Here is a 22620-nt window from a genome sequence, read left to right on the forward strand (position 1 = left end):
AGCTCCTCCCCCTTGAAGCTGTCCAATCCACGCCTTCCTCATGCTGCGAGGGGCGCTCGTTGCCTTGGCTCTGGGCTGGGCAGCCGCCTGGCTTTGGGGTCGCGGGTTCGATCCCCGCTCGTGGCTGTGGCCGGCGCGTGATGCTGAGCTGGTCCTGAGCGCCGACGATCTGAGCCGCTACACTGGGGCGGAGGAGAGCGCTGGGCTTTACCTGGCTGTGCTGGGGCAGGTCTTTGATGTGCAACGAGGACGCGAGCATTATGGGCCAGGGGGCGCTTACAGCTTCTTTTCAGGTACCTGTTTAAGCCCCCTCTTATAACACCCCCCCAAAAAAACCCCAAAATCTTTTACAGGTTGGTATGTTGAGCGTAGTCAGGCATGGCCAAACTCAGCCCTCCAGATGTTTTTGGGACTACAATTCCCATCATCCCTGACCACTGGTCCTGTTAGCTGGGGTTGATGGGAGTTGTAGTCCCAAAACAGCTGGAGGGCCAGGTTTGGCCATGCCTGAGCATATTCATCTTATTTTGCATACTGGAAGGTGTGTTGGGTGCTGGACATGCAAATAGGTGTGCGGAGTTAGACTGGACTTTGTTACTCATCAGCATAGCTCAGTTGGTTAAAGTGCGGTGCTGAGAATGCCAAGATCACAGGTTTGATCCCTGTATGGATAACTGCATATTCCTGCATTGCAGGGGGTTGGACAATGATCCACAGGGTCCCTTCCAACTCTACAGTTCTATGATTTATGTCCCTCACCCTTCCTCCCCAAGGAGCCCAGGGCGGCAAACAGACCTGCAATTTTTTAAAAAAGCAAAGCAAAACCAGTTAAAACCAATTACAGTAAAAGCCATTCTTCCACCCTCTATGATCATGGGTTTACCAAGAACAGTATTCTTTGGTCATCAAATGCCTGGGCAAACAGGCATATTTTCAGATACCTCCTGAAAGTTAATAATGACGGAGACAGAGAATGGAGGCCTTTTGTGGACTATTAAAAAATGTATATATATTACAGTCAAATGAAATCATGGGCAGGATTTGAGATAAAAGCGGGAGGGGGGGAGATAAAACAATTGTAATAGAGAATTTTTTTACGATAGTAGAAAGAGATTGAATAAGAACACTGTGGAGACGAAGGTGGGAAGTCAACTTATGAAAAAATGTATTTCATTTGAAGGTTATTGTGCAAATGGTGGAATTCCCCCCCACACACACACACACATAATGATGATGATGATGATGGAGACAGGTGGACCTCACAAGGGAGGGCATTCCAGAGACATCTCTTCCAAATTCCTGCCACATCTTGTGGGCTGGTCCTGTAATAATTTCCTTTTTTTACCATTTCACTGTTAGAATAATGATGATTAAAACATTTCCAATGTTCTTTTGCCAGGAAAAGATGCCTCCAGAGCTTTTGCGTCAGGCGATTTCACCCCAGCAGGACTGGTGGATGACATTTCGGGACTATCGCCGTTACAAATGCTGGCCATCCAGAACTGGCTCTCCTTCTACAGCAAGAATTATGTGCTTATTGGTATGTGATCAGTTGGCAGCATTGAGGGAATCACCAGCCCCATTTTGGGTCCTATCCTCGCTCACCATTCTAACAGTAGCAGCAACATGTGTGTCAGAGTGAACGGCAGTGTGTGTGTGTGAGGTGGATTAAGACCATTATCGTTATTTTTAATATTTTTCCTTCCCTGTTCATAAGATGCACAGGCAAATAAATGCATCAAGTGGAGATTCCTCCATGTCTGTAAAAATAATGGAATCATGTAATACAGCCCAAAAAGAATTATTTTTGCATTGGACCAGGCTCGGCTGAAACTTGTGTGTCAGTTTCTCAAGTATTATTATTATTACTTGTTAAACTTATTAGTCACCTGTTACCCAATTGGGGAGAAAAATACAGAAATACATTGCAGTGGTGTCCAAACTTTTTTTAAAGAGGGCCAGATTTGATGAAGTGAAGGGCCGTGAGGGCCGACCAAAGTTGTTGAGTTTTTTTAGGGTTGAAGTTGTTGAGTTTTTTTAGGATTTCACCTCAGGAAATAAACTGCCACAGGGGCAAGATTAAACCGACCAGTGGGCCGGATTAGGCCCCCAAAACGGACTTTGAATATGCCTGCATTATAGCATAGAATAGGAGGGTGGGTGGGAATCATATTGATCACATTAATATTCCATATAACTTATTTTCTGGAGGGGGAACTTGCTTACATGATGATGATGATGATGATGATGATGATGATGATGATGATGATGATGTACCAGGTGCCTATAGTTACTTCCCAAAAGTCTTGCCAGGCCCTGTGCCACCAACACTGATATTAAATATTATAAATATCACTGTGCCGATAATAAATATGATGAATGATAATTAATTGAGCTGTGACTGTACCCTTACAGGCAACCAGTTGGGGTCTGAAACCCTCTTTAATGTGGGGTATTCAGGATAGCAGATATGCCCCTTGGGCCTTCAAGTTGCCTCTTCTCCCAGGCCTTTAGCTAATTATACAATCTACGGCCTTTTAAACTGTGTGGGGTTTTTTTGATTGTTTTTGTTTGTTTACGACGGTGTGTATTTTTGTGTTTCTATCTTGTAAACCACCCTTTGTACCTTGGATGAATGACAGTATAGAAATTTAATAAATAAATAGCCACTCCACACGTTTAAAGCACTATGGTTCTGAGAGTTGTTAGGAGAGACCCCTTCCTCCCCATACAAAACTGCAGTCCCCAGTTTCCTGGGAAGAGGAATTGACTGTTAAACGACTCTAAAAATGGTAGCTCTGTGAGGAAAAATGGTTGTGTGTGTGTGTGTGTGTGTCCTAACGCCTCTTGGCACATTTAACAAACTACAGCTCCCAGAATTATATTGTGGGGGGAGGAAGCTGTGACTGCTAAAATGGGATAAGAGTATTTTAAATGCATGTTGTGGATGTGGCCTAGATGGTGGAACCTTCTAAGCTTGGATTTCATATAATCATAGAATTGTAGAGGTGGAAGGGACCATGAGGGGTATCTGCAATGCAGGAATCTTTTGATTTGGAAGATCTGTTATGACCCCTGGCAAGGGGAAGGACTATAAGTTGGGGGAGAGGCTGGTGAGTTGCTTTGATGGAGCTGCTTTATGGAGGGGCGTGAGATGATGGTGTGTTCTTTCCGTTCTTGGAACAGGCAAAGTGGCTGGGAGGTTCTATGATGAGGATGGATCACCCACTGAGGCTCTAGCACAGGCCCAAGCTCTCATCGAGGAAGGCAAGCGGATGCAGACCCGGGAGAACGAGAGAAAAAAGCGGTTTCCGCCGTGCAATTCGGAATGGAGCTCGACCGGGGGAAGTCGGGTCTGGTGTTCAAAGCAGAGGTACGGTTTGGGAAGGGTGGCAAAATGGCGGCTGGCTGAGTCTGTGGTGACTCACCAGAGACGTAGTTCTGGGACCTAGAAAATGTTTTGTTTTTCAATACATACATTCATACATACACGTAACGTAACAAAATATAACAGCCAAATCAAAAGGGGATATCTAGAACTGAACATAGCAAGACGAATTTCCATACCAAAATCAAGCATAACAGATCAATATTACAATGTTCCAAGTATCATAAATGGATTTACATTATCCCGGATCTTATTGCTGCATTACATTATAAACAACCATTTCTCCATTTCTAGATGTCCATCTTTCTCTGGTTTTGACTATATAGCTAGGCTTTAACCATGCATACTAAGTTCCACATTTTAGTTGTCCATTCTTTAATGGAGGTTGTCATTTGCCCTCCAATTTTGACAAATAACAACTCTGGCAGCAGTCAAGAGATGTAGTATTAATTCCCTGTCCTCTTTTAGTACAGTTTCTTTAATGTATCCAAATGGTAGCAGATCTGTAGTCAAGTATAACCTGTTATTGCTTCCATTTTTGTTTCTATGTGGCTTCATTTTTTTATAGTTTATTTACCCTTCAACTATTATGTTTTTAGCTTTCTGTGTATTTTATCTGTGCTTGCTTGAATTTTGGCAAGCTGCCTTGAGTCCCACTTCTGGGGAAAAGGCAGAAATAAATAAGTAATTTGCTGCTCCTGTGTATTTGCAGCGGTGGAGTTAACAGAGACTGGAACGGAGTCCCGAGGAAGCTGTATGAGCCCGGCTCCAGTCACAGCCAGTGTGTCTGCGTGAATACAGAGGGGTTGCCTTCTGAGCAGTCACAGTCCACCCAGATGAGTGACAGAGGTGACCTGGACAACCCTAACCTGCGGGAGTATGAAGGGTGTCACCCGCTGGCTGACTGGTGTGCTTTAAAAGACTGAACCATCTCTCTCCCCTCTTTCTCTCTCACACACTCACACGCATACCTTACTTGTGGTTGGGCACGACGTTTGCAAATGATCAGCAAAGCAGAATTCAGTATTGTACTCCGAAATGGCTTTGTAATCTGTGGTTTGGTGAAACTGTGGCTATTACTGTGTCTGCTGAAACTGCTGCTGAATGTTGAGCAGGAAAGCAGCTCTAAACCAGTGTCTGCTTGGTGAGACGATGAAGTCATGGTGCAAGTTCTAACCCCACACAGAGATTTCCCCCTTCTTTCCCCCACCCCAACCTCTTTAGCAAAATTTAACTACTCATCTCTAATGATTTGAACCACTATCAAGCAGATAGTTTAGGGAAGTTTTTAAATATTTAATGCTGTATTGTTTTTAACACTTGATTGGAAGCCGCCCAGAGTGGCTGGGGAAACTCAGCCAGATGGGCGGGGTATAAATAATAAATTATTATTATTATAAATTATTATAGAGCTTTTGATAAGCTCACTCTTTCCTTGCAGGGGAGCATAATTTGTATATCACAATAAACTGGTTTGTGTTAACAATAGTTTAGAAACTGAAGCTCAAGGATCATTTGCTGTCCGGTGCCATGCTGGAGGGCAGTGCAGATCAATTACCGTATTTTTCGCTCTATAAGACGCACCAGACCACAAGACGCACCTAGTTTTGGGTGGAGGAAAACAAGAAAAAAAATATTCTGAATCTCAGAAGCCAGAACAGCAAGAGGGATCGCTGCGCAGTGAAAGCAGCAATCCCTCTTGCTGTTCTGGCTTCTGTGATAGCTGCGCAGCCTGCATTTGCTCCATAAGACGCACACACATTTCCCCTTACTTTTTAGAAGGGAAAAAGTGAGTCTTATAGAGCAAAAAATACGGTATGTACTTTTTAACCTCACACAAAAATAAGCAACCTACAGCACTATTAAATCCTTCCACCAGGTGGCATTTCTGCAACTAATGAACACATGCACACCATCAAATTCAATTAGGTTTCTTTATTACAAGAAATTACACAGGCATATAAATATTGAAAAAATACATCGCTTTACAAAGACTTGAGGAAACGTTGCAAAGTAATAATAAAAACCAGTGATTTCCCAAAGACTCAGATACTTTCTTAGCCAGCCCATCCAGGCCCGTTACCTTCAACCATTATCTTCACATGCAAAAGGTGTTGGTTTACTGCAGTAACTCCAGGCAGCTTCCAGGAGGGACAAGGAGATTACAGAAGTGTCCATTCTAGAGTTGAGGGCTCTCAGTTCTCAGGACAGCAGTTGCAGTGGTCAGCTAACCTGTGGTGTGGGTAGGGGTGCTGTACCACTTCAGACAGATTTGGGCTTGTATGATAAGACTGCTGACCTATATACGAAAGAAAAATAAATTAACCTCCCTGCCTTGCTAGGGCACTTTCTTTTGTATATGAAGGAGCATTCCCTTGCCTGCTCTCTGAAGTGAGTTCAGCAGACTGGCGTAAAACCTCAACTGCTGTTTGTATGGTGGTCAGAGGAAAGAAGATTCCTCAATGTTCAGTTCAAAATGCATGCCCATTGCACAGGCAACACTATTGCATTCTGTTACCCTTTTCCAAGACGAAAACTAGTCCTTAATATCCTGCTAAATAAAGCAACTTGCTAGACAACAAAAATGTTAAGTTAGACCAAATCTCTACTTGTGAGATAGGTTTTAGATAAGTGATGTTTTGGATGGGTGGGTATCCTGAGCAGCAGCCCCTTGGATTTTCTGCCTTCTAAAAAAGAAAATTAGGTGTGAGTTGGCCTGCACAGGTGATCCCTGCTGGTTAAGGGTCAAGAGGCCAGCCTCATGACTGAGCACGGCTGGGTTTGCCAAACAAGCACATTTCATTGGAATGTGACAACACATGACAATACAGGCAGCATCTAAGGCCCCATGAGCCTGGTTTGACCCAGACTCACATCAGGCCTGTAGGAAGGATGCAGCCCACCAGCTATCAGGAGCACAGTGAACTTCCTGCTGTTGCTCATTTTCCTTGTGCAAAAAACCCAGGAAGACAGAGAATGTGTTTGGCCTAGTGGATGATCTTTGCAGGATGAAAGCAGAGTTCACAGAGACCTTTTAGAAGAAAGAGGAATGGTGGCTTGTTGCCCAAAACTGGGCCTCTTCCCCACCTCCCCACCCCCAATAGAAAGCCAGGGAGCACAGCAGCTGCAGCCAAGGGACTTTGACAGAATATCATCTTGTGTTGGTGACATCTCACAGTCATCTCTCAGTGACATTAATTGAGTTACTTTACAAAAAGGCAAGTTCCCCATGATCAGGCACCGGGCAATGGCTTCTACTGTTGCAGAATTTAATTTTTAAAGACAACTTGGAAGGGTACTGACCAAAAGTGAAGGGTTTTCCTTCTACTGAGTTCACAGTGCAAGTCACATTCAACACCTCTGCCTAAAATGCAGAACGGAAGGGAAAGGAGGACAGGGAAAACAGCCGTGGGCTGATGTTGGGTACACGGAGCTAAGAACAGGCATTCTGCCTTCTGCATCCTCAATGCACACACTACCCAAGTCTGCTTTGGTCATTATGGATTGCTTTGGAAGGAGTTTGGATTTCCTGCATCTTGAGCTGCATCCTGCATTTTGCCTTCTCGAGATGGGAAACTAAAAAGCCTTGTAGGTCTGAAAAATCAGAAAGTTGTCTAACAAAGAGGCAGCTATCACCAGAACACTAGAAATGTTTCTGGAGTGCCAGCCCCCCAAACCGTGCAGATACCCTCGAGTTTCAAAAACCTGCTTTGGCTGGGGGGTTGGCATAGACTAAAGGAAGCCCACTGCTGGGAGTCGATTTGGAGCTCCTCAGCCCCAGCTGTATACAATCCTCACATTTTTGTTAATCCATCTTCAGAACACAAAACAAGACGTTTAAGAGGGATCGTGTTTTTAGTCCCAAGAGAGGGCGTAACACGCGGCCAGTAAGCATTCCACAAGAACGGGTAATAAAAGTTCACCTCACTTGTCGAACTGGGAAATACAGATCAGAATTTCAAACTCAGAAGCCCCAGCAAAAGCTTTAGGGTTCCATTTCACAGCAAGTCAACTGATCAAATGATAGTGCAAGCTACAGCAGAATGAGATTTGGTGGACGTTGGAATCCTCTCTGAAGATCCATTTCTCTCCCTGCAAGGGCGTTTGAAACAAGGAGGCTTAGGCTAGGAGAAATAATTCCTGCTGCAGCCTCTTCCAGCCAATTCACAGGCTATGGTGGATTTCTCACCTGGTAACACAATCTTCGGGCCAGTCATGCAGACTCAGGCTTAAAAACTTTTATTAAAAGTGCTTTACAGTGATTAGTTTTGTGCAACCCGACGAAGTCCATCTAGAACCCAAAAATGCACTGCCATCCTGGAAACACCCCCATTCTCAATTTCCAGGTTCTGTGGGGCTGTGTGCACAGGCAGCTTTTGCAGTGAATCATTTGCTCAAATGCTAACAACCCAGAAGGGGTGCTACTCTGCTTTTTTGGGTTAGTCACACACATGCCAGTTCAGAGAAATGCCTGTGAATCTAGAAAGGGGAACTTTTAAGAGAGGATCGGATTCATGGTGCGTGACCGAGCTCCATCGCCAGCACCTGTGCAGTGTTAAACTGGCCTTGAAGTGACCATCTGACGTGTCAAGAGACCGTTCCCAGGTGAAATGCTACTGCCCCACTGCTTCTTTTTTCCTCCCCGGCGCTCCTCTGGAACAAGCCTTTTGTGAAAAGGGCACCCCTTCCTAAATGCCTTATTCCTCAGGGGCAGAGAGACAAAGGCAGGTCAAGAAGGTGTTGAGACAGATTATTTTGGAGCAGAGGGCTGGGGGCAGGAAGAGGAGAGCAGAGACGAGCAGGAATTCTCCCCACAAAGTGATGGCGTGGAAAACACAGTAAACCCACACATAACTGAAGAGGGTTGGAGTTCCAGTTCTTCCCCTGACAGAGGTCAGAAGGGCTAACCCCACTTGAAATGAATTGTTTTTAGCATCAATCTTCATAGATTCCCCCCACCCAAGTTGTCCTTTACTGCACAGAGCCCAGGATTTTACTGAACATATAAAGCTGTTATATCCTATAAAAAAGTAGCACTGTGGTTTTTCAGGTCTTTTTACACATGAACATATGTAAGTAGGGGATGACACATTAGTATTCTAGAAGGGGGGGGCAGAGGGGAAGAAAGAAAATGAGATCTGACGTTATAAATGATATTTCCCTCTCCCCCTTATATATATATATATATATATATGTACACAGAATGAAAAAGTAGTAGTGGTTACTAAGGTTAAGAGACACACATCCCAACCCATTCGTTCTGGAGCAGCGACAGAAGACTTTGCCACGTCCACCTCCCAGGACTTTGTTGTGTTTCTAAGAAGGCAAAGAGCTTTACGTCTGAGCACGTGGGGCGGCTTCTTGCCTGCTGTATCAGAGTCGCACCCAAACAGCCTCTTCAGCGCCAGGGTCTGCTTTCACAGGGACCCCCTTGTGCTCCTTTGGAAGAAGTGGACCCAATGGACAAAGTTAGCCGTCGTGGAGAAAATGTATGTGTGTGTAAAAAAAGAAAACCAGTTAAGGCCAGGTGATATTGGCCTAGCATTGGAGCTGCAGTGATCTCGGCGAGCGCAGCTTGGATGCAGACTCCTCAAGAGGGCCAAGTCACTAACAGCATCTTAAACGGAGAAGGCCTCGGGGGAAAAACCACGACAGCTGGGAACTCCGGGTGGTCAGCAGAGGTGCAGCTAGGACACGGCTTCCTTTGCAATCAGCTCCCACTGGATCATCACCACCACATCAGGCTCTGTGCCACCGTCACTCCTGCCTTGTCCCACCCCGTCCATCAAAGCAACTAGCCAAATCCAGATGCTCTGTGCTAGCTCCTACATTGTGTTCCCCAACGCCGAACTAGTCCAAACAGCTGGACCTTCCTTCCAACATCACTGTAAACCAGCCTTTGCCCAGCTGCTGTCCTTCGGATGATCTGGACTCGTGTTGGCTGGGGCTGATGGGAGCCCAGAACATCTGGCGGGCACCAGCTTGGCGAAAACTGCTGTAAACATATGACTATTTGCAAAGTTATCGATATGTGCTGAAAGGGCCAGCCAGCAGCTTTTCCTCCCTTCCAGGAGCCTTTAATTTGGTAATGAAGCTCGCTTTCTCTTTCTGTCTGTCTGTCCTCCCGCTGCTGCCTATTTTTTAATCTTTATTTTTAACATGGAAGAGAGCAGATTGGGAAGGGAAGATATCAATGTTCTGACAGCATTTGAGCTGCCGTTGCAGCTCCTGTTCAAGCAGGAGAAAGTGTAAAGCTTCTGTCGTAAGGCCACACAAAGGAATTCTTCAGCAAATGCATTTAAATGACAAAACCCTGTTTTGAAGACAGCAGCTTCTTCTGGGAGGGAACACTCACTGTGCATAGCACAGTTGCCCATTTTAGGACAAAAGCCAACGAGGGAACCAGAACCTTCTCTTCAGGAAGGTAACAAGAGGGGCTGGTCATCACACGGAGTTACCCAGGAATTTGTTAAGTGCTCACAATATTCAAACACCCACCCCTCCCGCACCCCACAATGTGATTGGGCTTCGAAGCAGCCCGGCTCACAGCTTGGCAGCCATTTGCACAGGCCTGCTATGTTACATGATCCACAAATGCAAAATTTTCATTTTCTCTGCCCCGCGCCAGAGTAAGGAGAGGGCCTCTCACTCAGTTCACATTTGTTCTCGCACCAACTTTGCAAGAGTTCCAAGTTGTTCCCGATCCAGTTTTCTAGCGTTAACATTCATACAAAACCCATTTATACTGGAATATAGTGTTTGCGTGGTCCCTTAAGTCAATCAGTTTCGGCCGTTAACAGGAAGACAAAATAGGTCGTCCCCCCCCGCACCCTGCAACCCACATCCCTGCGATAGGCGGTTTGCAAGGAGGAAGGAGGGGCGTGGCCTGGGAGTCACTCTCCTTTGCGCAAGGGAACTAGGAAACTCCGCCCAGAGTCAAGACGTCAAAGCAGATGTTGCAGACCCGGACAGGCTTGTTCAAGTCGAATTTGATGATGGGGATCTCCTTGGTTGAGCACTTGTGGCAGAGAAGGCGCCCGCAGTGCCGGCTGCGAGAAAGGAAAGAAAATTTCAGCCGTGCTCTTTTCTGCCTAGCTGTGTTTAACAAGAAGCCTCTCTCCTTTGCTTCCCAGTTTCCGAGGAAGTTTAGAAAGAGAGGGGGGTGTTGCTGCGCCTTCAGGGGATCGTACCCCTTTGCCACATTCATCAGGTGCTTGCTCTGAAAGCTGGCATTGTGTCCTGAGCCCCACCTAGCAGACAGACCCCCTGCCTGGACCCAAGACGACACAGTGCCAAAGGGAGCCATTTCTCTGAAGGGGAGGCTTCCTGCTGATTCATAAAGCAGCTTGTGACCGGAGATGGGAACTGGGCTGCCCAGAATTAAAAAGTCTGCGGTACCTTCATCGAAAGCAGCTCATCAGTTAATTACAGTGCTAATCAACAGGGATGGGGGAACCTGGTGACTTCCAGGTAAGACTCCCAACTCCCATCTGCCTCCCGTGGCCAACAGTCAGAGACCATGAGAGTTGTAGCCCAACAGCATCGGCATGGCCACAAGCTCCCCACCCTTGGCTTACCAAATCCCAAGAGCAGAAGAAAGGAGGTAAGAGCCCCTAAGAGCTCCAAGAACTCTCCTTCCTTGGCCTTCCAACCTGCTCCAAGCACTCTGGTGGTGGTCCAAACAAGGATTAAAAGTTATAGAGTTAAGCTACCTGGCCAGGTAGCACATGCCCCAAATGGTCCATATTGAAAACACTCTCCCACTGCGTGCAGAGCTAGGATGATGGGTGGGGGGGAAACTATGGGGTGGATCCTGTGTTTTGGACCACAACCAAAGGCACACGGTCTTCATGTTTCTGTGCACAAGATCGCTAAAGCAAGCACACTACTGTCTCATGCTGCATAGACCTCAAGTGCTTCAGTGAAGAACTCTTTGTCCTTTCCACACTGCCCATGCCCTGCCCTTGCACAGCAGGTCTGTGCTAGCCCTGAAACCTATCCCAATGGGCTTCTCTGCCTCTCCTCCCCTTCCCCAGGCCCAGTCTAGGAAGAGGTGAGAGGCAACTTTTCGCCTCCTCTGGAGGGAGCTATGCCTTCAGCCCAGGCAGCCTTCCAAGGGTGGCGGCAGGTTCTGAGCGGAACTACCTATGAAACAAATCAAAGCTGCGCCCAAGTGGTGGATCAATCCGAAAAGGCCGCCCCTTACCAGTGATGCTTCCTTGTCGTGACCCCAAACTTGGCGCTGCATTCGTAGCAATTGGAGCCATCGCACCAGGGGGGTTCTTTGGACAGCATGTCTGCGCAAGAAAGAATTAAATGCAAGAGGCTCCTCGCCAGCCTTTGCCACCATGGCTTGTGACCTACCCAAGCCCTGAATTCAGCCACGTGTACAGCTGCCTGCCAGACACACTAGACATCTCACCCTCAACATCTCACCCAATTTGTGCAGCCCCCTCAAGGGCTTGAGCTCTGATCGTGACTTCTGCTTGCCTGGGCGAAAAGGACAGAGAGGGGAGTGTGGAAACTAATTTATGGGGCAGAGGGAAAATTTGCATTTGTTGTCTCGCCCACTTTTGCCTCTAGCCACACCCACCCGTGGCATGTGGCCCCTGTAAGGTTGCCCTCTTTCAAATAATTTCACCAGCTGATCATCCCACTAGTAGAGATTTGGTCTAACTTAAAGTGGCCCTCAGACTGAGGCGGCTTCCTGCCTCTCCCTCCCTGCAAGCCTTGCCTAAAGGCCTCCTTCTTCTCTACACACAGCCCACCTGCTGCACGACAAAGAAGCAGCAGGGCTCAAGGGCACTTACCCAGCAGCCGGAAGAGAAGCTGTTTGGTCGCAACTTGATAGTTGAAGATGTTGATGCCTTGGTTGTTGTTGACGCCCAGGCGAGCGCCAGCTCTCACAATGGCCCGGCACAAGTTGGCGTTTCCCTTCATGTAGGCCAAGAGAAGCACTGGGAAGAGAGAGAGAGAGAGGAGATTTCATTGTCCGTGTCTCTGCTTAGCCAGTCCTGAAACTGCCAATTGTCCTGCACCCAGGCAAGCGAAATTCCACAGGAAGAGCCAGGAGCAGGTCAGCAATAAATCACATGGTGTCAGTGAAGTTAACTCAGGAGGCTAGGCAACTCTTCCCAGCAGGTCTTGCCCCAATGAGACAGTTGTGAGGACTTAAGGTCCCCACCTTCCTACCGCTCTCCTAGGTCCTTCCCTTGAAATCTGAGACTTCCCCACCTTGTCTGTGTTTGCTCTGCCCTCTTCATCCCACTTCTGGTTCTGGGAGATCAAGTGGGATGGAACTGGTCGTAGCAGGAGGGGGAGACCTCCTGGCTTCTTCTGCAGCCTGCTTCATCTCTGCCTCTTCTCTCCCCCCCCCCCACCCTGCCACTTCTAGACTGCTCTCTGCCACAGCCTCTTCCTGCTCACTAAGCCCTGTTGCCTCTTCAGCTTCCGACACCTCCTCCCTGTCTGTTCCCCTCTTCTCCCTCTGACCACTCATCATGGTCCCAACACCAAACCCCTGACTCCGGGCCTTCCTTCTCCCCTTGGGGACTCCTTCCACAACTCCACTGCATCCAGCTAGTCCAGGACAGCAAGACACCTGCAAGAGGACTTTGAGAGGCTACTTTGATGATGGTAGTTGCATGACTTTTTTAGCCAAACCCATCGGCCGAGGCTTACCGGTGTTCCCTTCAGCGTCTGGCTTGTCAAGAGGATACTCCGGCATGCATTCCAGGAAGAGGTCAAAGATGGCTGCCGCATTGTCCTTCCCGTATTGCCCCAGGATGTGCATCGGGGACTGACCCCTGACAAGGAGACAGAGAGGATGTCACGCAGGACAAAAGCCACGGCGCAGGGCAAGAAGTCCTCTGCTCCCCACTGCAGGGTTACGTTTTTGGGGTGGTACTTTTGGAGTAAAAGGGGAGCTTTCTAAACCCCCTATGGCCCACTGCTAGGGCTTGCCGTTGCCACAAAATAAATATTTACGAAGCTGGGCCCAAGTCCTGCTCCAAGACAAGACCAGGAGAGGGCATGGAACATCCTGCCAATACTGCAAAATTACCAAGGAATCCCTTGCACAGCCCTTCCGCTAAATGAAGCAAGCGGGAGGAGAAGCCCCTCGCCCCCCTGCTACTGAATGAGAGAGAAAATAGTACAGAGATGCTCAGAGTCCCAAAGGCGGCTGTTACATTTACCTGAGGTTAAAAGCTTCTGCATCCACAGTGCACTCTGTCAGGAGGGCACGGATGTTAGTCAGACGTCCCTGCATCACTGCCAGGTGCAGGGCTGAGAAGGGAGAGAGATGGAATGCATGATTCAAAGGGAAAGGGAAGATCTGTAGCCACCTCTCCATGCCACTTAAAACCAAAGGCTGCATTCAAATCATGCAAAAATAAAAATAAAAACCAGGTTGCATTAAACCAGATTTCCATCTGTGCAAGAATTTCACCTTGGGCAATGGAATGTTTTCCCCCCACATGCCCCCCCCCCAATCTGTTCTAGAGGTTCCCTGAATGCTCCGGAGCAGATCTGAGGGGAACATGGTTAGAGAGGTGTAAATCTCTCCTTGCACTGGCAGGACCAGGTTAGTTTAATACTGTCCGTAGGTCCTTTTTAATTTTTTTTAAGAAATCATTTTAAAGAGAGGACTCTACACAAAAAGAGTCCAACAGGAATAATGTAACCTGTATGCATTTTACAGATTAGGATGATACAGTGGTGCCTCGCAAGACGAAATTAATCCGTTCCGCGATTCTCTTCGTCTAGCGGTTTTTTCGTCTTGCGAAGCAAGCCCATTGACGGCTTAGCGGATTAGCGCTATTAGCGGTGTAGCGGCTTTTAGCGATCAGCTGAGAAGCGGCTTATCAGCAGATCAGCTGTTAAGCGGCTTAGCGGCTTAGGAAAAGGGCGAAAAAAGCGGGAAAAAACTGCGGGAACTCGCAAGACATTTTCGTCGTGCGAAGCAAGCCCATAGGGAAATTCGTTTTGCGAAGCGCCTCCAAAACGGTAAAACCCTTTTGTCTAGCGGGTTTTCCGTCTTGCGAGGCGTTCGTCTTGCGGGGCACCACTGTATTCTTTTGCACTGCATAGTTTCTTCCGCACTGTGCCCTACTTGCATTTATTTAGCTGTGAATCCTGCACTGCAGGACTCCGTGACTCTTTGGGTCCCTTCCAACTCTACAATTTTTTACGATTCTATGGCTTATCCTCACTTCTGCTCCTTATGGGTACTCCTGCCCACCTTCTCAGATTTCAGCAAGCACAGAGCACTTTCCCATTTCCAGCATCCCTCCACAAGCTTAGCAGCTAGAAACTTGGCAGTTCCTCTTTATAACGAAAGCTAAAATACAGTGGTACCTCTGGTTAAGTACTTAATTCGTTCCGGAGGTCCGTTCTTAACCTGAAACTGTTCTTAACCTGAAGCACCACTTTAGCTAGTGGGGCCTCCCACTGCCGCCGTGCCGCCAGAGCATGATTTCTGTTCTCATCCTGAAGCAAAGTTCTTAACCTGAAGACTATTTCTGGGTTAGCGGAGTCTGTAACCTGAAGCATATGTAACCTGAGGTACCACTGTACTAAGGAAACAGTTCTGAAGCCGATGCCATTTGCTATAGATGCTCCTGCACAAATGCAGCAGACACAACACGGACAACAAAGCAGCCAGCCTCCAGGCTCCAGCTCCCATCAGTCCCGGTCAGAACAGGATGGCAGGAGTCACAGTCCAACAACATCTGGAGGGCCCCATCCCTACTCTAGGCCCTGCTGAGGGAGGACTTGCTGGAAATAACACTATAGTGCCACCACGAACGCTGCTCCCAGCCTCAAAAGAATCCTGAAAGGGATCTGCAACAGTACCAAGGTGTCTGTTCTGGCCCAGGAAATCCTTTCCCTACAACAGCTTGGAGAAAGGGGGAGGACCAAGCTGGAGCTAATGATTTTGCCAGGAAACAAGCAAAAAAAAAAAAAAGAGCAGAGTTTACCATTGTTCCCGTTTTCATCCACAGCTGCAAAGTCCACTCCATTCTCCAGGAGAACTGAGCAAATGGTGGGAAGGTCTTGTTGTGCAGCGAGATGGAGAGCTGTCTGGCGGTGCTTGTTCAGCTCGTTGACTTTGGCACCTGCAAGCAGCTGTTGTGAGGAGAAGACAAGGAAGGAGGAGTTTCTCAGGGTCTAATCTAGTGGATTATATATGGCAGCCACCCATAGGCCGGTTGAAAATGTAACTCCTGTCCTCAAGCAGCTGCTACACTGGTTGCCAGTTATCTGCTAGGACCTAGTTCGTAGGACAATCAGATGCATTTTATTCTTCCTTACACCCCTGCCCCAGCCATGATGAAAACGGCAGATTTCAGGCGCCACCTTCCACAACACGTACCAGGTTACGAACAATGATTTCAGAGCCAGCCTGAACGGCAAGATGCAACGGAGTTAGCTTGGAGGCATCCTGGACCCTGGAATTGACATTTGCCTGGACACTGATCAAGAAGAGCACGCTCTCGATATCGGAACTCTGAACGGCCACGTGGAGGAAATTCCGGCCTTTGTTGTCAACCTATGGCAGTGGCAAAACCATAATTAGTCACATTTGTGAATTTCAACGCATCTGCTTAGAATGAAACCTAGTTGAACACAACCCCTGGTTTCTGACACACCCTGAGACATGTTTTATAGTTTGAAAATTTGCCATTCACTACCCTGTTCCTTGTGGGTTTCATATAGATTTTTCCTTGTCAGGAGGGGAACAGAAATAAGAGACTGGGATTTCTTAGGCATTTGATTGATGCAGTGTGTTTTAGGTTGCTTGCTTACACACACACACACGGCTGTCAACAAGAACTGCAAAATACCAATTGGTCAGTGGGCTGATATGAAAGATTGATCATAGAATCAAAGAGCTGGAAGGTACCCAAGGGTCATTTAGTCCAACCTGCTGCAGTGCACAAATCTCAGCTAAAGCATCCATGACAGATGGCCATCCAACCTCTGCTAAAAACCTCCAAGGAAGGAGAGTCCACAACCTCCCGGGTCAGACCGTTCCACTGTCAGACAGCTCTTATCATCAGAAAGGTCTTCCTGATGTTATGTCAGAACCTCCTTTCTTGTAATTGGAAGCCATTGGTTTGAGATCTACCCTCCAGAACAGGAGGGTAGGACTCGAACCAATGGCCAGCTCCAATAGCAGTTTACAGCTGGGATGGGGAAGCACTTGCACTCCAGATGTTCTTAAATTGTATCTCCAATCACCTCTGACCATTGGAGATGCTGCCTGGGGCTGAGAGATGTCAAACCCCAGCCACATTTGAGGGCCAGAGGCTGCCCATCCCCAGTCTAAGGATGCCACACATGCACATCCAAGTTTAGAGAGGATACGCAGGAGAAAAATGTTGGCATAAGGATCCGCAAAAGGGGAGGAGGGAAGTCAAAGGGGATTTATGGATTATATTTTAATTGTTTTCTTTGTTGTTGCTTGTTAACCTGAAAATGCAAAAAGAAACTCATTTTTAAAAATGTAAGTTTTTTCATTTTGTGTACACCTTCTCTCTCTCTATCCTGGATGCTGTGCAGGCCTCAGATGACACGCTGACAGTGACTGTGATGCCTCAGTCACCGGGCTAACGACACAAGAGCATGTATGAGGGGGTGCACTTTGGTCCCCTGTACCTGCTCGGCTGCTCCTGGTTCCCGCTTCAGGATCGCCTCTGCCGCCTTGTTGTTCTTGTACGTCATGGCGCAGGCGAAAGGGGTCATGCCTTGCCGGTCCCGTATGCCGAGCTGGATTTCCGGGTGCGAGATCATCAGCTGGATAATGACACCGTGCTGGTTGATAATGGCAACGTGGATGGGCGTTCTCCCTTCTGCATCCTACAAACACAGGCTGGGTTAGCCAGCAGCATGAAACAAGCATGCAACGCGTGCAAAGGTCGGGAGGACATCAGTGGCACAAGAAAGGACCCGCCAGCAGAAATAGAATAAAGCCTATGAGGCTTTTTCTGTTTCGTACCTGTGCATTTACATTGGCTCCAAACTCTAGAAGGCACTGCACCGTTTCTTCAAGGCCCCAACAAGCCGCCAAGTGCAAGGGCGTCTGTCCATCGCGGGCTTCCTCATCGCCCTCGCCGTTGGCCCCTGGCTGCCTCGGGCTGTTGACGTCGCAGCCGCTGGGAAGGAAGCAACAGTGCTACCGTCAGCCTCGACAACTGGAAGCATGGCAAGAGAACCCTGGAAGCTGCCTTGCACAGAGCTGGACCAATAAGCCACATAAAGGTCCATAAATAGCAACACCTTAGTGGTCCCGGGCCCTAAGGAAGTTAGACTGGCTTCAACCAGAGCCAGGGCCTTTTCAACACTGGCCCCGGCCTGGTGGAACACTCTGTCTCATGAGACCAGGGCCCTGCAGGATCTGATTTATTTCCGCCGGGCCTGTAAGACAGAGTCATTCCGCCTGGCCTTTGGCTTGGAGCCAATTTGATTCCCTCCCCCTCTTTCTTTTTCCTTTCTCCTCCTGTGACGAGGCTGCATTTTAATATTTTAATGTTGTATTTTAATCTTGTTTTTAAGTGGTATTCATTCAACTTGTTTTTATTATTGCTTGTTAGCCGCCCTGAGCCCGGCCTTGGCTGGGGAGGGCGGGATATAAATAAAACTTCTTCTTCTTCTTCTTCTTCTTCTTCTTCTTCTTCTTATTATTATTATTATTATTACTACTACTACTACTACTACTACTAAAGCTCAGGGCTGCCTACAATGACTGGCAGCAGCTCTCGAATGCAGGATTTCCCAAACGTGGGTCTCCGGCTTGGGTTTTTTGGACTACAGTTCCCATCATCCCTGACCACTGGTCTTGTTAGATAAGGATGATGGGAGTTGTACTCCAACAACAGCTGGGGACCCAGGTTTGGGAAATCCTGCTCTAGGATTTCAGTCAAGGGTCCTTTCCCAGTCCTATGTAGAGACAGAACATGGTGCTTTCTGCATGCAAAGGACACATTCCAAGCCCTTTCCCTAAAAAGAGAGCAGGTTTCCAGTCCTCAAGGTTGTGAGTAAAAGATTAATGGAAAGGAGGACATAGAAAATGGCCTTATATGGCATCAAAGCACTGGTTCATGTTTACACCAACAAACTGTATTTCTGGCAGGGGCCTTCCCAGCCTTTCCTGGAATCACACTCATAGAATTGTAGAGCTGGAAGGGACCCCAAGGGTCATCTAGTCCAACCCCCTGCCATGCAGGAATCTCAGCTAAAGCATCCGTGGCAGATGGCCGCACAACCTCTGCTGAAAACTCCCAATGGAGGAAGAATCCTTGGAGATCCAAGGGATTTAGCCTGGGACATTCTGCACGCAAATAAGGCAATCTCCCATAAGCTGCGCCCCCTTCCAAAGTATATTTGGCCCACTGGGTCCACACACAGCGGCTTGTCAACAGGTTGGCTGATGGGGAAGGAAAGACATTGTTTTCAGGATCCCACCAAGTCAATGGCCTATTGGTTTACAAAGCCTTAACTGTTGGCTCAAGCAGTTTGGACAACAGATTTGTTCCCGACCTGCGGATAAGGAAGCAGGAGATCTGTTCGCTGTTCTCATCGATGGCCCTGTGCAGCAGAGTCTGTGAGCAGCCTCCCGGTCCTGGACCCCAACACGTTGCATCGCAACCGTGTCTCACCTACAGGCAGAGAAAAGATGCTTAGGGGGGAACGTAGCACAGTGGTGCTTAATGTTTGGGTTCTTAATTTAAAACATTTGATTTTGATTTTGTGCTGTGAACTGCCCCAAGACCTCTGGATATAGGGTGGTATATAAATTCAATAAACAACAACATGGAGAAATACAAAGACTGGCTTCCAAAGGGCAACAGAAATCAAAGCTCTTCAGTTATTTCCCCCCTCTCTTTTAGAAAACAGCAGAATACAGTTATTTTTTACTAGAACTAAGAAGAATTTTTTAAAAAACAGACTTGAAAATAACGCACATTATAAAGCAGATGATATTAACAACAAAACAGAAGGAGTAAGGCATTTCTGGGATGAGGTTAATGATTTGGCACTTCTTTTTCTGCTTTTCTTACACAGGCAGTTAGTGGCAGCGAGGGCTTCTGTTTCTACAGTCTGTTCGTTGCTGAAGAGCCTATTAAAGACAACTGATTACCGAAGCTCTTTTTAACAACATGGCTTGCCTTTGTTATTCCAGTTTAATTTATAAGAGTATCTATCTATAAACCTGGAATTCATTTAAAAATAGTCATTGTGGTGTGTAAAAATATCCACACCATAGAATTATAAAATCGTAAAATACAGAACAACCAGAAGGGGGATAAAATGAATTATCTAAAAAATGGGATTTGCATGGGCTAAGGCAGATAAAGGTTAAAGATACATGGATAGTCTGGGAATCTGGAGGTCCCTAACTCTATCTCTTTTAGGTGAGACTAATATTCTCACGTTGCATCCGACTTATAATTTCCTCCTCCTTATACCTTTCTTGCTTGGACCTCAAGGTGAGAGGTCATCTTTAATTATCCTCTGAGAGAACCAAGGAGAAAGCATAGATTCATATGGAAGTAGAAACTTTTCTATTGCAAATCACATTATTTCCTACGATGAACAGCTTTATTATTTTCTTACCTACCTCTCTGTGTGTGATTGCAAGAAGCCCACTCTCTAAGATCCACTAGTTTAAACACTGCTCACTCTGCACACCCAAAAAGGTTTCAGCAGATAACTGACCATGTTATCTTACTAAAACCACTGAAACACAGTGAAATGATAAAATAAGAAAATACAGAACAAGATGACCAGCAGTGAATCAAAGGAATTCTCAAAAAAAAAAAAAAAAGAAGAAAAAAAAAAGCCTGGACAACAAACATGTTTTCAGCAGGGGACAGAACTGTAGGAGCCTCCCTGATTTCAATAGGAACAGTGCTCCAGAATACTGGTGAAGAGACATTAGAATCCTTTGCATGCCTAGAAACTAAAATATGATAACTGTGGGAGGGTCGTGCACACAAACTGAAGGTGCGTAGGCTGCTCAACCTGTTAAATGAGCAGCGTTTGTTCAGTCTCTCCAGTAAGCTATTAGGGGTTTTGGCAGAGTGTGCAACCAGCCCTTCTCAATATTGTACTGGAGTCCTGACATAAATTTCTGTGTAGCATTTTTCTATCTGGTTTTAGGAACCCTGCCTGCTTTAAACATTTTACACTCCCCCGCCCTCTTTTTTAAAATATAAATTTAACAATGCACTCAAAATAGTGCAACCTGTTAAAAAACCACTGAACGAACTCGGATGTGAAAGAAGAATGCATCATGCAACTCGCAGAACTTGCTGAGGATACCTTGTTTTTAAAATCCCCTTTGGTGGAACAGAGGCTACAGGAAAAGCTCCGCCAGGAAGGCAGCAGCTACTCTCAAGCTGTTGTCGTTGATAGCTGAATACAACAGCCCTGCCTCTCGTTGCCTCCCTCTCTCCTACTCACAACATCTAGGCCAGTCTTTCCCAACCTGGTGCGCTCCACATGTTTTGGAGGACAGTAGGTTGGGAATGGCTGCCCCAGGGATACTCAAACCATATCCAACTGCTGTTTCATTGATTCTGCAACCAGTGCAGTGTCTGTGAGCAGGGGGAAAGCAACTCACAACACTGTCATGCAACATCATGCATTAAAGGGAGCGGGAAAGACAATAAGGTCTGTGGCTCTCAACACCAGCCACAACCAAGCTTGCAATGCATTTCCGTCTCGGACTTCTCCCTAGGTTTCACCTCCCACAGCAAAGCCTTCTTTTTCAGTTCCTCCCTAGTTTCATTATGCCCAATGACTTGAAGAACAAAACAACGACCCCCCCCCCACTTTATCCTGGCATGCATTTTGTACAGAAACATCTCCAAGTTGATTGGTTAGAGAAGAGTGATGATGACTGTGAAAAGGATTCCAACGTCTAATAGAAGAAGATAAAAGAGGCTGCAGCAGTCACTGCTCTTACCAGAGTCGAAGCAATATCTTCCAGGTTGTTTTCCAGAGCCAGCCAGAGCGGAGGGTTCCCTCTGTCGTCTGGCACAGACATGTCTGCTCCCCGGGTGCAGATCGCATCGACGACAAGAGGGAGCTGGTTTTTGATGGCCAGCTGGAGGGCCGTCTCACCATCCTGAGTCCTGCAAACAAGCACACTGTGCTATATGCAGGCAAATAGCCACAGGCGGTGCATCACCGACAGTTTGGGGGAGGGAAGTACAGTGGTACCTCCGGTTGTGAATGAGATCCGTTCCAGAGCTCCAGTCGCATCCCAAGGAATTCGCAACCAAAGGTGCTGCTTCTGCACATGGCATGGTTTACCGCCTCTGTGCATGCATGAGCAGCGAAACCTGGGAAAATATTTCCGGGTTTGCCGCATACGTATCCAGAAGGATACATAACCGTAGGTGAACGCAACTAGAGGTACCACTGTACTATTAAAAAAATTGCAGAAAGAACAAAAGAGACGATAAAGGCTCAAAATGGTACTGAAAGATAAACCTTTATTAAGAGCCAAAGATTCATCATCCCTGAACTAATCAGCTGGGGCACAAGTGAGTCTGCGGTACCCCTTATTTTCTTTGAGGTTCTTTTAAAAGCACCATACAGAAACAAGTTGCCGTCTCATAACCATAATAGAAGATAAACGAAGATCCCATCCTTATGGTGCCAAGATAATTCAGGTGGCATTTTCTGTTATCACCCTTGGTTCTCTGTGGTGTCAACCTCCACCCACCAGCAGAACCCACTGATGCCCTCTGAGGCAAGGGGGTGTGGGAAGAGCAGAAGCAACCTGCTCAGCCCAAGCCAGCCCCAATTCATTTGCCCGAGTGTGCCTTGCGGGGGCACTGGGCCTGCCTCTGTGCTAAGACTCTTACACAACTTTGCAAGTACAACCAAGGCCTTTTTACCTGACACTGATATCTGCCTGGTGCTCCAGGAGGAAGAGGGCGCTCTTGCTGTCCTGCCTCTGTATTGCCATGTGCAGCAGAGTCTGCCCGTCTGACATCGTGTCATTGATGGAGGCCCCAGAGCCAAGCAGCTGAGCAGCAATAGTGTGCATTCCTGCCGGGGGGGAGAGGAAAGAAATGTCCAATTTATCCGTTAAATTTCTGCCCTTTCTTTCCTTCAAGGAACTCATGACTGCCTGTAGAGCTCCCACTCTCTCCCCTCCCATTTTAGACAGTCAGATAAGGCATGAGAGAACTGGGTTCAAATCCCCCATCAGT

The 22620-nt window shown here is 47.2% G+C and overlaps 2 protein-coding genes across 2 annotated transcripts in view; one reads left to right on the plus strand and one right to left on the minus strand.

Moving 5' to 3' along the window:
- Window positions 1-6: 6 nt before the first annotated feature.
- On the plus strand, window positions 7-4792 carry CYB5D2 (cytochrome b5 domain containing 2). The gene is made up of 4 exons (XM_081843635.1): window positions 7-293; window positions 1400-1540; window positions 3187-3373; window positions 4101-4792. Exons 1-4 carry the CDS (start codon window positions 41-43, stop codon window positions 4312-4314), a joined length of 795 nt encoding a protein of 264 aa, XP_081699761.1. The 5' UTR covers window positions 7-40; the 3' UTR covers window positions 4315-4792.
- Window positions 4793-7611: 2819 nt separating this feature from the next.
- ANKFY1 (ankyrin repeat and FYVE domain containing 1) overlaps window positions 7612-22620 on the minus strand; it is a 49145-nt gene continuing 34136 nt past the window's right edge. The window contains exons 14-25 of the mRNA XM_081843459.1: window positions 22303-22456; window positions 21363-21531; window positions 18932-19050; window positions 17391-17547; window positions 17051-17251; window positions 15765-15941; window positions 15370-15517; window positions 13585-13675; window positions 13070-13194; window positions 12199-12345; window positions 11595-11685; window positions 7612-10437 (exon numbers count right to left, since the gene is read on the minus strand). Of these exons, the coding sequence (XP_081699585.1) occupies window positions 10305-10437; window positions 11595-11685; window positions 12199-12345; window positions 13070-13194; window positions 13585-13675; window positions 15370-15517; window positions 15765-15941; window positions 17051-17251; window positions 17391-17547; window positions 18932-19050; window positions 21363-21531; window positions 22303-22456 (1712 nt within the window). The 3' untranslated portion in view covers window positions 7612-10304. The remainder of the gene's footprint in view (window positions 10438-11594; window positions 11686-12198; window positions 12346-13069; window positions 13195-13584; window positions 13676-15369; window positions 15518-15764; window positions 15942-17050; window positions 17252-17390; window positions 17548-18931; window positions 19051-21362; window positions 21532-22302; window positions 22457-22620) is intronic.

Source organism: Podarcis erhardii, assembly GCF_964252035.2.
Source record: "Podarcis erhardii genome assembly, chromosome: 16".
NCBI lineage: Eukaryota > Metazoa > Chordata > Lepidosauria > Squamata > Lacertidae > Podarcis > Podarcis erhardii.